We start from the raw sequence: 14,323 nt of genomic DNA on the forward strand, positions 1-14,323 counted from the left end.
TCGACAGGGTTGCAATTATAAAATCGTGTTGCTAAAGTGCTACTGCTTTTTAACCCCTTTTAAATCGTCCAAGATGTAATTAAAGTTATGTCCCTTATTATGCATAGTGTCGTATAACAGCAAATCCTCTGTACTAAAAGCGATGTTATTTTCTTGAAACCGGAAGTCCGGAAAGGGATCAAAGTAGCTGTGGGTGACTGACGATTGCTTCAACTACACCTGTCTGCTTCATTGAATGAGGTTTACTAGAACATTTGTGTCTGTTTTGATCCCAAATATAATTTAAAACACTGCGCAAACGCTTAACTGTATATAAGTTACACATTGAACAAAACTGCAGTTTAACGGTGAGTACGGGTTTGCATTATCATTGACACATACGATAGGCCGACCGGCTGTATTTTTTTTTTATTTTTATGTGGGCTAGTTAGCTCGCGTTAGCCAGCGACGTAGCTAGCTAGCACCGTTTTACACCTAATGTATTATGTAGCTAACTAGATATATCACGAATGCAGTTGTTTCTACATTGTGTATGCAACACTAAGGTGTAAAATCTAGAGATGTAGGTCAAGCTTAAGTAGGTCATGTCGAAACAACCTAAACATGTTTTCCATCTTCTCATTAGCTAGCTAACGTTAGCTAGGTAGCGTAGCAGCTAATGGCTAACAGACTAGCTCCACACGCCAGATGTAGTCACCTTGCCAGCTGTTGTTTTACTACCTAATGAGCAGTCCTGTAATGTAAATTTGTAAAATATGTATTTTTTTGCGTCTTCAAGAGGAGTGTAAACCGCCACTGGCTAGCTAGCGCAATAATTGCACATTTTGTTTCCAGTTCACAGCAATAATGACTAGTTACAGTAACGTTACCTAACTGCATGTATGGCTTTTGCACGGCCAAGGATGTAAATTAGTCAATGCAAATTGTTGGAACATATATTGCGCTGTTGACAACTACATATGTGACATGTACAACTTATCTAGCTAACATACTAATTTGGCCAAAGAATTGCAGATTAAACTTGCACGCTTCATTTTATATAGATTTGCTTATTAGTACCAGAATAACTTTACCTACTGCAAAAAAAACACTAACCAGTCGTGCCATTCTTCCGTCTATCCTCCCCTCACTTGTTCCCCAGGCGACGAGCTGGCGCAGGTTGTGGGTTGCCCGTGGACCATGAGGGACAGTGGTAGCAGCCTAGCACAGAACCGCTGGCAGGGAGAGCTGGGCCTAGCTGTGGGCCAGCAAGACAGTGGTGGTGGTGGTGGTGTAGGGATCTCTGGGGGTCACCTGGGGATGGACCCCACCTCCACCCACCAGATGTCCAGCCCCATGCACCTGAAACTGGACCAGAAAGAAAGGGAGGCCTGGGATGCTGAGTACATGGAGGAGTTGGAGCGGGAGGAGATGGAGGAAGATGGGGATGAGGAAGAAGATGAGGAAGAAGTGGATTTTGAAGAAGGTGAAGGCTGGGATGAGGAGGAGCAGGAACAAGAGGAGGAAGATGAAGAGGAGGCTGAGGTTGAATGGGAGGTCCCACACATGGTTCCCACCACATCCCTACAAGAGCAGAATCATGATCACCAGCTGCAAGCACCACTGGAGGAGGATGATGACGACGACGACAATGACAACAACCTGGCCAAAAATAAAGCCAGGGACTTTCCCAGCAACCCTGTCCAGTCCAGGCTCAATGTGCTCCGGCAGCGCAGGCTAAGGCGCTGGCGGAAGCTCCGCTCCCATTCCGGCCTTCGGTCTCGCCTTACTCAGCATTGGAAGACCTGGCGTCAGCGGGCCCTGTGGGTCGGCACCCTGGGGCACAGGAGGGCGAGGAAGTGGCCCAAGTACAGTCTGTACGCCAACCGGCACAGGAGAGGAGTGGACCCGGGCCTCAGCCCGCTGTCAGACGATGAGAGGCTCAGTGGGTCTGAACGAGGTGAGATCCCTAGATGGGGAAAGAGGTTTTTGAGAAACTGAAGGGTCGACAGTTGCTTCAATAAACAACACACTTGGAATGTACAGTACCAGTCAAAAGTTTGGACACACCTACTCATTCAAGGGTTTTTCTTTATTTTTTCTATTTTCTACATTGTAGAATAATAGTGAAGACTTCAAAACTATGAAATAACACATATGGAATCATGTAGTAACCAAAAAAAGTGTTAAACAAAAAGCACTTTTTTAAACAACACACTTTTAATGTAAATGTATTGCTCCATCTATCTCTGTTATATACATTAACAGGTACCATTAACTTAGCAGAGAAAAACAAGAGTATTGCTTAAAGCGTCTGACAATGCACCGTTTAAGATGTGTAAGAATCAAGGCGCTCAGTCACCACGATAATCATCATAATGTTAACGATTCTCTCTGCATTGTTGGGAAGGGCCCGTAACTAAGCATTTCACTGTTAATCTACACCTGTTGTTTACGAAGCATGTGATGAATACAATTTGAATTTACTAAAGTTGTCATCCCTGCAGACAACCGGTTGAATGGTTACTCAGGAGACTACAAGTCCAGCCAGATGGGAGTTCTGGGGGAGAGAGGGAGGAAGGAACCAGAGGCTTTCTACTCTATCGTCAGAGAAAAACCTGTGGAGGTCGCCCTCACTGAAGAACACATGAGCTGCATACATGGTAAACTAAAACATATAATTGTTCTTCTCGAAAATGACAATTTCTAGTTAAAATGGTTATGAAGTAACTAAAACACTAACAAACATGTTATGCAGACATTTCAGGCAGTATAAGTATGACATGAATTGATGTGACATTCTGTTAGTTGGAGAAATGAAGCTTGTTGGATGACATGGTTTTACATATTCAACCTATGATGAAAATGTAAAGGGAAGTACAAGTTTTATTATGTACAGTATACAACATCCAACGGTTCCTTCTCCACAATGCAACAACATTAAGAAATAATAAAATATGAAATTAAAGTAAATGGCTCAGTAGAATATAATAAATATTTTAGCATAAGTATAATACAGGAAGGCTCAATTTATAGTCCAATATTTACACGTGCTTTGGGGAAGGGGGGGTATTGGGGGGCAAGTGTGCTAAGGTGCTGATCATCAGTGCAGGTGGTCAGTCCAGTTCAACTTCACTTCAAGGAAGTGTTGCATCAACTCCGGTGAAATCTACATCAGTTGTCAATTCATGCTCAGTTCAAGGAAGACACATTAAGGTTCTTCTTTCCTATTGGTATATATATATATATATATATATATATATATATATATATATATATATATATATATATATATATATATATATATATATATATATATATATATATATATATATGTATATATGTATATATTATTTTTTTGCACACCTACTACCAACAGGATATGATTATAGGACTGAGCTTGGCTGCTCAAGGTCACGTAGAATCCTCTACCGTCTGTGTGATTCCGTAGTAGAATCCTCTACCGTCTGTGTGATTCCGTAGTAGAATCCTCTACCGTCTGTGTGATTCCGTAGTAGAATCCTCTACCGTCTGTGTGATTCCGTAGTAGAATCCTCTACCGTCTGTGTGATTCCGTAGTAGAATCCTCTACCGTCTGTGTGATTCCCTATTACTCTCCCAACATTCTGTTTTCCCATTGTCTCTCAGGGATCCTGGACGAGTCTCTCCAGAAGTATGGCAGTCTGATCCCCATCCACGCTGACGACGTGGTGGAGAAACTACAGGACATCTTCAACGACAACTTCTCACAGCCTCACAGGTCCGTCTGACCCACACACAAACACAGGGAGACATGCAAACACACACAGACATGCAAAGCAATACATGCGCAGGGGCACGTTCACACACGTACAAACCCCAATGAAACATAATGTCCTGTACTGTGCAGGGACACATACGCAGAGAGCGACACAACCCAAAAAAGAAACACAATGTAGCCTAATATTTATACAAACTGATGTCTGCTTGGCGTAAGGAGCCTTTTAAATGTTGGCCTTAAAAAGCCTGGTGCTGTTGGCCGAGGCCAGGTGGAATGTAAATAAATCTGTCCTTAAGGAGTGTAGTCACACATTCCTTCTACGCAGCACTCTTAATTGATTCTAATTCTATGATGTCAGACTTCCAAATAAGGTATTTTTAACTCTTATCTGTTAAGCGATTTGAACCAAAGGGAAAGGAAAACACCAACATGTTACTAACATCACCCCTAAGTTCTGAGTATGTTGATGCAAAAATAGTATTTTTGTTATGACAAGGCACAAATGTTACAAACTGAAGATGGTGACTTAAACCATTTGTAATGCAACAGGCCTTATAATGCTTTGTCGAGTGTTTAGTACAGGGTCCCCCCACTTGGTCATTGAGCCAGTTCTGTCCGTTCATCATCACCAGAGTTTAGGCACCAAACAGAAGAAAACGGAATGAAACTGGGAGGGAATAGTTGGACCAATAAAAAACACTTGTTTTCCGTTGCAAAACGTTTTGCTACAGTGTGCGCTAATGAATGCGACCCAGCTGTTACCTACCCAGTGTAAACCTTTAACAAGATATATATTTTTTTATAGTTCAAATTATCCTTCACTGATACAGTTCCATGTCATATTTCCCCAAAAAGGCAGCTAGTATAATGCAGAAAAGATTTTGTGAACGTTTTATGTTCCGTCTGATGTTTCCATATCCAACAGGAAAGCGGTGGTGCAACACCTAATCCAGTCCTACCAGAGGTCGTCCGGCACGGCCATGGTGCGAGGGTTCCGCGTCAACTACAAGCGTCATGTCCTCACCATGGATGATCTCAGCACGCTGTACGGACAGAACTGGCTCAATGACCAGGTGGGTGGGACCCTGTACTAAACACTATAAAGCATTATAAGGCCTGTTGCATGCTTATAACAAGTAATAACACAACTGTATGCCCTAAGGTGGGACCCCCGACTAAATACAACAGACCGGATTCTAACTTATCTGCACCTGAATATGCACCTGAATTCTTGCATACATTTGATGCATCATTGCATGACTTATGCAAAATTGTATTTGTGTGTATGTCAAGTTAGGATTGGACCCTATATACAAAGAGCTGTTACTTTTTAAAGGTCCAAAACAGCCATTTTTATCTCAATATCAAATCATTTCTTGGTAACAATTAAGTACCTTACTGGTTAGGATTCCATCCAATTGGCGTCAGATTTTATGTAGATTTTTGAATATTCGCATTAAGAAAATATGAAAAATTTCCCACCTCTGGTGGATTTCCACCAAACTGACTTGTTGCGAGTAAAAATCAGTGCGTGATGACGTACTAGTGCACACAAAATGTACTTTTTCGCCTAAAAATTATTGTACCAAAATAAGAATCTAAAGTTCGATGTGTTTCCATTGCATTTTCAACTCTACCGTTGTGTTAAATAGCAAATGTGCCTACTTTGGTCATGGCACATGCTAACATAGCTAACAGCTCGCAGATGCTGTGCGGGTAGACTAGTCTTCATAAGGGTTTCCCAAACTCTGCCCCGGGGCCCTCCCCTGGGTGCACGTTATAGTTTTTGCCCCAGCACAACACAGCTGATTTAAAATAACCAACTCATCGTCAAGCTTTGATTATTTGAGTCAGCTGTGTAGTGCTAGGGTAAAAACCAAAACGTGCACCCAGGGGGGGCCCCAGGACCGAGTTTGGGAAAATCCTGGTCTACATGATGAGATTATGATAGATAAGAGGGAGAATATATTTTTTAAAAGAGCATCAAGCTTTCATCACCCTGCGAAGTTCATAACTTATTTAATCTGTATCTTAATGTGGTCCTCTGTAGCTCAGCTGGTAGAGCACGGCGCTTGTAACGCCAAGGTAGTGGGTTCGATCCCCGGGACCACTCATACACAAAAATGTATGCACGCATGACTGTAAGTCGCTTTGGATAAAAGCGTCTGCTAAATGGCTTATTATTATTATTATTTAATAAAATGCATGGTTTCTCTAATCGTAGTGGGAGGACGGTCAGTGCTATCCGGGATCCCTGGGACGTCCCTACTCTAAACCCTAACCTTTACCTCCATCCTAACCTTAACCCTTACCTTAAAGGGATACTTCAGGATTTTGGCAATGCGTGCTAGCAGATACCATAGACTACCAGTCATTGCGCTAACGCTAGTTATCATTGGCTCGTGAAACTACCTCTCACTTCCTTCATACTGGACGCAGACATACAAATTGTATCCAAGAGTTCATCTGACTTTGGGGAAGTAGATAAAGGGCCTCATTGGCCAAATCCAGAAGTATCCCTTTAACCATTTAAAATGTCATCTTCAATGGGGTAGGGACGTCCCAAGGATCCCGGATAGCATGGACAGTGGGAGGACCACACACACCATATCATCGCGTGCCTCGATATGATGGTTATTATAATCAATATTTGCCCATAAAGGCGTTTCCACCGCCATTTCTCGCATAATTAATTTTACGTCACAAAAATATCCCACCATGTCGAACGAACAAATTATGTCTGCATTTATAAAATTGTACCGAAAGTTCCTGTTTCCATCACAGCTGTCGTTCTTTTTTAAAATACGGTATAACTTTACTTGCATAAAATCTGTGGATGGAAACATGGTTACTGTGATTGTGTTTCAATTAAAATTGTCAAAAAGAAACAAATAGCTTCTTAGCAAAGAGCAATTTCTCAAGTAAGAATTCTGCTAGGACTGTCTGGGAGTGGTCTGAGTGGGGAGGGGAAAACAGAAAACTAGCTGTGATTGGCAGAGAGGTTTGGAACTATTTCTTATTGATCTATTAATGAATTTACACATCACTAGGCAGGCCAAAACTCCATCCCACCACAACAGGCTGACAGTTCATGCGTTTTTCTTTCCCAAACCACTCTTACACTAAAAGGGTATTAACATTTTCACAATTTTACAGTATTATTCCAACCTGGAAATGTGTATAGATAGATGGAACATCATGTTTGACAGCACTGGGCCTTTAAACTGTTTAAAAGCAAGGCATTGTACATTGTTGTGATAAAATCTCTTTTCAGGTCATGAACATGTATGGTGACCTTGTGATGGACTCGGTGCCCGAGAAGGTAGGAAAAAATGTACAACATACTTCCACGATATACTACTTTCAGTCCATAATGTTTTTTTTTCCCTCATAGAAAACCATATACAGTGCCTTCAGAAAGTATTCATACCCGCTGACATTTTGTTGTTACAGCCTGAATTCAACATGGATTAAATATATGTTTTCACCCATCTACACACAATACCCCATAATGACATTGAAAACATGTTTTTTGACATTTTGATAGTTCTGTATTTAATTTTCAATAAATTATTTCATTTACATACGTATTTACACCCCTGAGTCAATACTTTGTAGAAGCACCTTTGGCGGCGTTTACAGCTTTGAGTCGTCTATCAGCTTGCACATCTGGATTTGGGGATTTTCTCACATTTTTCCTTGCAGATTTTCTGCACACTTTTGTTAAGCTTTGTTAAGTTAGATGGGGAGCGGAGGTGAACAGCAATCTTCAAGTCTTTCCACAGATTTTCAATGGGATTCAAGTCTGGGCTTTGGCTGAGCCATTCAAGGACTTTCACTTTCTTGTTCTGAAGCCATTCCAGCATTGCTTTGGCTGTATGCTTGTAGTCAATGTCCTGTTGGAATGTAAATCTTCCCCCAGTCTGTCGTTTGCACTTTGAAGCAGGTTCTCATCAAGGATTTGCCTGTATTTAGCTCCATCCATTGTTCCCTCTATCCTTACCAGTCTTCCTGCTGCTAAAAAGCATCCCCATAGCGTGATGCGGCCACCAATGTTCCCTCAATTATTTTTCGGCACTGAACAAATTTCAGGTCTGCTGAGCACAAACTTGAACGTTGTGAAAATTCTGTGCAACTTGCTCAGTTGTGCACCCGGGGCCTCCCACTCCTCTTTCTATTCTGGTTAGACCCAGTTTGCGCTGTTCTGTGAAGGGAGTAGGACACAGTGTTGTACGAGATCTTCAGTTTCTTGGCAATTTCTCACATGGAATAGCCTTCAATTCTCAGAACAAGAATAGACTGACGAGTTTCAGAAGAAAGTTATTTGTTTCTGGCCATTTTGAGCCTGTAATCGAACCCTCAATTGATGATGCTCCAGAAACTCAACTAGTCTCAAGAAGGCCAGTTTTATTGCTTCTTTAATTAGCACAACAGTTTTCAGCTGTGCTAACATAATTGCAAAAGGGTTTTCTAATGATCAATTAGCCTTTTAAAATGATAAACTTGGATTAGCAAACACAACGTGCCATTGGAACACAGGACTGATGGTTGCTGATAATGGGCCTCTGTACGCCTATGTAGATATTCCATTAAAAATCAGCCGTTTCCAGCTACAATAGCCATTTACAACATTAACAATGTCTACGCTGTATTTCTGATCAATTTGATGTTATTTTAATGGACAAAAAAATTGCTTTTCTTTCGAAAACAAGGACATTTCTAAGTGACCCCAAACTTTTGAACGGTAGTGTATGTAAATTAGATTTCGGTATTTCATTCTCAATACATTTGCGAAAATTTCAAAAACACTGTTTCACTTTGTCATTATGGAGTATTGTGGTAGATGGGTGAGAAAATAAATACATTTAATCAATGTTGAATTCAGGCTGTAACACAACAACATGTGGAATAAGTCAAGGGGTATTAATACTTTCTGAAGGCACTATATTCAGCGAATGAGAATACCTGTAGCATCAGTCTTTCTCCCTCTCTCTCAGGTTCACTTTTTCAACAGTTTCTTCTACGACAAGTTGAGGACGAAAGGCTACGAAGGAGTCAAACGATGGACAAAGAATGTAAGAAACCATATTCATCCCATAAATGTGATAATGGCACAAGTTCTGTTTTCTTTTCCCCTACACTGGCTTTTCATGATCCTTTGTCAATCCATTTTTCAATTAAATTTTATCATACACCGCTCAACAAAAATATAAACACAGCATGTAAAGTGTTGGTCCCATGTTTCATGAGCTGAAATAAAAGATCCCAGAAATGTTCTATATGCACAAAAAGCTTCTCTCAAATGTTGTGCACAAATTTGTTTACATCCCTGTTAGTGAGAGTTTCACCTTTGCCAAGATAATCCATCCACCTGACAGGTGTGGCGTAACAAGAAGCTGATTAAACCGCATGACATTACACAGGTGCACCTTGTGCTGGGGACAATAAAAGGCCACTCTAAAATGTGCAGTTTTGAAACACAACACAATGCCACAGATGTCTCAAGTTTTGAGGGAGCGTGCAATTGGCATGCTAACTGTAGGAATGTCCACCAGAGCTGCTGCCAGAGAATTGAATGTTCATTTCTCTACCATAAGCCGCCTCCAACGTTGTTTTAGGGAATTTGGCAGTACGTCCAACCGTACGTGGTGAACAGAATGCCTCATGGTGACGTTGGGGTTACGGTATGGGCAGGCATAAGCTATGGAGAACACAATTGCTTTTTATCGAAGGCAATTTGAATGCACAGAGATACCATGACAAGATCCATTGTTGTGCCATTCATCCGCCGCTATCATCAGGTTTCAGCATGATAATGCACGGCCCCATGTCACAAGGATCTATACACAATTCCTGGAAGCTGAACATCTTCCAGTTCTTCCATGGCCTGCATACTCACCAGACATGTCACCCATTAAGCATGTTTGGGATGCCCTGGATCGACGTGTACGACCGCGTGTTCCAGTTCCCGACAATATCCAGCAACTTCACACAGCCATTGAAGAGGAGTGGGACAACATTCCACAGACTACAATCAACAGCCTGATCAACTCTGCATGAGGCAAATGGTGGTCACACCAGATACTGACTGGTTTTCTGATCCACGCCCCTACTTTTTTTTTTTTATAACTATCTGTGACCAACAGCTGCAAATCTGTATTCCCAGTCATGTGAAATCCATAGATTAGGGCCTAATGAATTTATTACAATTGACTGAGTTCCTTATGTGAACTGTAACAATCTTTGAAATTGTTGCATGTTGCGTTTTATATTTTTGTTCAGTGTACTTACCTGGCAGGATTACCCAGCGTGCTTTACCCAGGCGCAGCCATTGCACTCCAGTTTTTGTGTTGACCCCTGCGAATTCCCCAAATGTGGAAATCTCAACAGCATAATTTATGGTAGTGGCGGACTGCGTTCACGCTTTCTCCTGATTGGCTAGAAGGAATACAGCTTTTGTGAAGTTTATGTCATTTTAGCCAAAGCCTAATGGTGCGTTTAGAAGGTAGACAGTAAACCGGATTTCATTGTTTTCAATGAGAGCACGGCGGTAAATGCCGTTGAGGTTGGTGGTAAATGCTGTCAGCTGCCACGGTAGATGGGACTTGGCGCCAGAGTTAAAATATTTCAACTTTTTCCATCTGCCGTAGCGTTGTTTTCTACCGGACGTTGATTTGCACTGATTGTACTAGTGTGTAGTTGTCTTTACAAATGTATTTGTTAAAGTGCTTAACAGAAACCCAAGCCTTAACTCCACCGAAGAGCAAACCAAGACAGACAACACTTTCACTTCACCCCTTTCTCCCTCTTCCCCCTCTCAGATGAAACATATTACGTGTAGTTTTTCATCTCCCTCTACTCTATCAGGTGGACATATTCCAGAAGGATCTCCTCCTGATCCCCATCCACCTGGAGGTCCACTGGTCCCTGGTCAGTGTGGATATCCCCCGTAGGGCCATTACCTACTTCGATTCCCAACGCACACTTAACCGACGCTGCCCAAAGGTGAGTTCCTGACTGCCAATCATGGCTATCAGATTTAGAACAAGTCCTACAGCCTCAAGTCCTAAAAATCTAAATTGATTTAGTCTTTATCTGTGTTTGAAGTGGGACTGAAATAGTTGATGGTACTCATTTTGGGCATTGGGTATTCTTTTATATTTAGGAGACAGTACTAAAGCAGTCAAATGTGAGGTTGCGGTACTCTGTACTGGTCACCATCAGCCCACTTCAAGAACTGGTCTCTATAAATGATCTCCTCTTTGTCCACTACCTCCTCAGCATATTGCAAAGTACCTGCAGGCGGAGGCTGTCAAGAAAGACCAGAGAGATTTCCTCACAGGGTGGAAAGGCTATTTCAAAATGGTAAGTCAAGATTTCTCAGATTTGCATAGCAACAGTTTGCTGGACAGGAATGAACAACAGATGTTTGTTTGACAGTGATGGGGAATATGTTGTGTTTTACCAAAACATTTCGATGTGTGTGTGTTTCAGAATGTTGGCCGCCAGAACAATGACAGTGACTGCGGAGCGTTCGTTCTTCAGGTGGGTCCTAACTACACTGCTCAAAAAAAATAAAGGGAACACTTAAACAACACAATGTAACTCCAAGTCAATCACACTTCTGTGAAATCAAACTGTCCACTTAGGAAGCAACACTGATTGACAATAAATGTCACATGCTGTTGTGCAAATAGAATAGACAACAGGTGGAAATTATAGGCAATTAGCAAGACACCCCCAATAAAGGACTGGTTTTGCAGGTGGTGACCACAGACCACTTCTCAGTTCCTATGCTTCCTGGCTGATGTTTTGGTCACTTTTGAATGCTGGCGGTGCTTTCACTCTAGTGGTAGCATGAGACGGAGTCTACAACCCACACAAGTGGCTCAGGTAGTGCAGTTCATCCAGGATGGCACATCAATGCGAGTTGTGGCAAGAAGGTTTGCTGTGTCTGTCAGCGTAGTGTCCAGAGCATGGAGGCGCTACCAGGAGACAGGCCAGTACATCAGGAGACGTGGAGGAGGCTGTAGGAGGACAACAACCCAGCAGCAGGACTGCTACCTCCGCCTTTGTGCAAGGAGGAGCAGGAGGAGCACTGCCAGAGCCCTGCAAAATGACCTCCAGCAGGCCACAAATGTGCATGTGTCTGCTCAAACGGTCAGAAACAGACTCCATGAGGGTGGTATGAGGGCCCGACGTCCACAGGTGGGGGTTGTGCTTACAGCCCAACACCGTGCAGGACGTTTGGCATTTGCCAGAGAACACCAAGATTGGCAAATTCGCCACTGGCGCCCTGTGCTCTTCACAGATGAAAGCAGGTTCACCCTTGTGAGACCATATCCTGGTGCGGTTGGCCCTGGGTTCCTCCTAATGCAAGACAATGCTAGACCTCATGTGGCTGGAGTGTGTCAGCAGTTCCTGCAAGAGGAAGGCATTGATGCTATGGACTGGCCCGCCCGTTCCCCAGACCTGAATCCAATTGAGCACATCTGGGACATCATGTCTCGCTCCATCCACCAACGCCACGTTGCACCACAGACTGTCCAGGAGTTGGTGGATGCTTTAGTCCAGGTCTGGGAGGAGATCCCTCAGGAGACCATCCGCCACCTCATCAGGAGCATGCCCGGGCGTTGTAGGGAGGTCATACAGGCACGTGGAGGCCGCACACACTACTGAGCCTCATTTTGACTTGTTTTAAGGACCTTACATCAAAGTTGGATCAGCCTGTAGTGTGGTTTTCCACTTTAATTTTGAGGGTGACTCCAAATCCAGACCTCCATGGGTTGATAAATTTGATTTACATTGATAACTTTTGTGTGATTTTGTTGTCAGCACATTCAACTATGTAAAGAAAAAAGTATTTAATAAGATTATTTCATTCATTCAGATCTAGGATGTGTTATTTTAGTGTTCCCTTAATTTTTTTGAGCAGTGGATAATCCTAGATGTTCATACTTGGATATATAATATATATATATATATATATATATATATATATATATATATATATATATATATATATATATATATATATATATATATATATAATACAGAACACTAATAGACAAGAACAGCTTAAGGACAGAACTACATTTCAAAATAAGAATATAGAAATAAAAAAGATCCAAAACACTAGGGTTTAATATGATAACTGCTTAACCTTGCCCTCTGATGGCTAGGTGGAACAATTTGGTGCCAGAAGGCCTGGATACTGCTTTGGGTGCCTTTGTTCCCTAACTCTGTCCTGGGTCCCCCCCTGGGTGCACGTTTTGGTTTTTGCCCTAGCACTACACAGCTGACTCAAATAACCAACTCATCAAGCTTTGATTATTTGAATCAGCTGTGTAGTGCTAGGGCGAAAACCAAAACGTGCACCCAGGAAGGGCCTGGGACCGAGTTTGGGGAAGCCTGATCTCTAACCTCTCTCTCTGTGTTCCTTCCAGTACTGCAAGACTCTGGCCCTGGGGCAGCAGTTCAGCTTCGGCCAGCAGGACATGCCCAAACTGAGGAGACTCATGTACAAAGAACTGTGTCACTGCAAGCTCTCGCTGTGACGCCACGCCCTCTGAGGATTCTTAGTGAAGAAGCAGCAGATTCTAACGAGGAAGTGAGGGATGGTTCTAACGAGCTATTGCTAGAAGCTAGTGACTGAAAGAAAGGAAAAAAAAGTGTTACATTTCAAAGGAACCTTTTTTCCTCTTGACAACGACATCCAGAGACTTTACTACTATAAGTCAGGAGGGCATTTTATATTTTCTCCCAATGTGTTTTCAGCCCTCTTTTTCTGTTTTTTCTCCTTCTCCCTTGACCCTAGTTTTTATTTCATGTTCATGGTTGTTTCCTTGTTGTGTTTCCTGGTTGATAGAGGCCAAGTCTAAGGCTGAGTCCCAAATGGCACACTATTCCCTAAGTAGAGCACTACTTTTGACCATAGCCCTATGGGCCCTGATCAAATACAGTACATGATATGGGTAATAGGGTGCCATTTGGAATATACACCAAGTCTGCTATTCTCTGACAGTGAAACTGTGTATTTTAAATAACAAATACATTTTATTTGGACTTGGGAGACTTCTCTCTCTGTTTCTCCCAACAGACGCAGGAGCCCCCCAAACAGACGTATCACCTTACTGACCAGGAGCCCCCCAAACAGACAAGATTGGAGTGGAAACAAGTGGTTATTCTAGCTTCTTTACTTACGTTTTTTTCTTCTTTTTTTCTCGTCAGTAAAAAAAAAAAAAAACATGTTGCTAATGCTTATTGTTCATGGTGTTTTTTGAGGGCAGTGATGATGATTATGTTTCATATTTTGATTCAAATAAAAACTATCTTACCAAGTCATGTTGGCGTCATATGGGTTGGACCATGTAGGCTACAAACAACGTTGGATCCCAAATGGCAGCCTATGCCCTTTATTTACATTTTAGTCATTTAGCAGACGCTCTTATCCAGAGCGACTTACAGTTAGTGAGTGCATACATTTTTATTTTTTATACTGGAATCGAACCCACAACCCTGGCGTTGCAAATGCCATGCTCTACCAACTGAGCTACATCCCTGCCGGCCATTCCCTCCCCTACC

General features: G+C 42.3%; 1 protein-coding gene across 2 annotated transcripts; it reads left to right on the forward strand.

The window, feature by feature from the left end:
• Positions 1–14,084, forward strand: LOC311113200 (sentrin-specific protease 3-like). Of its 2 annotated transcripts, XR_014610974.1 has the most exons (12): positions 1–347; positions 1,142–1,939; positions 2,487–2,642; positions 3,628–3,739; positions 4,665–4,812; positions 7,014–7,061; positions 8,737–8,814; positions 10,607–10,744; positions 11,021–11,104; positions 11,234–11,284; positions 13,186–13,349; positions 13,839–14,084. XR_014610974.1 is itself a non-coding variant. In XM_084156400.1 (11 exons), exons 2-11 carry the CDS (start codon positions 1,180–1,182, stop codon positions 13,294–13,296), a joined length of 1,686 nt encoding a protein of 561 aa, XP_084012526.1. In that variant the 5' UTR covers positions 197–347; positions 1,142–1,179; the 3' UTR covers positions 13,297–14,084. The 2 variants fall into 2 exon arrangements, 1 of the variants encoding a protein (XP_084012526.1); XM_084156400.1 differs by having other exon boundaries at positions 197–347; positions 13,186–14,084.
• Positions 14,085–14,323: the final 239 nt, after the last annotated feature.

The sequence above is a fragment of the Coregonus lavaretus genome, assembly GCF_964263955.1.
Source record: "Coregonus lavaretus genome assembly, chromosome: 39".
NCBI classification, from domain to species: Eukaryota; Metazoa; Chordata; class Actinopteri; order Salmoniformes; family Salmonidae; genus Coregonus; species Coregonus lavaretus.

Bases quoted from the DNA above. Each gene is read 5' to 3' on its own strand.
- LOC311113200 (XM_084156400.1), top strand. From the start codon at position 1,180: ATGAGGGACAGTGGTAGCAGCCTAGCACAGAACCGCTGGCAGGGAGAG. The intron at 1,940-2,486 runs GTGAGATCCCTA...TCATCCCTGCAG, and splicing joins GCTCAGTGGGTCTGAACGAG to ACAACCGGTTGAATGGTTAC. The intron at 4,813-7,013 runs GTGGGTGGGACC...ATCTCTTTTCAG, and splicing joins AGAACTGGCTCAATGACCAG to GTCATGAACATGTATGGTGA.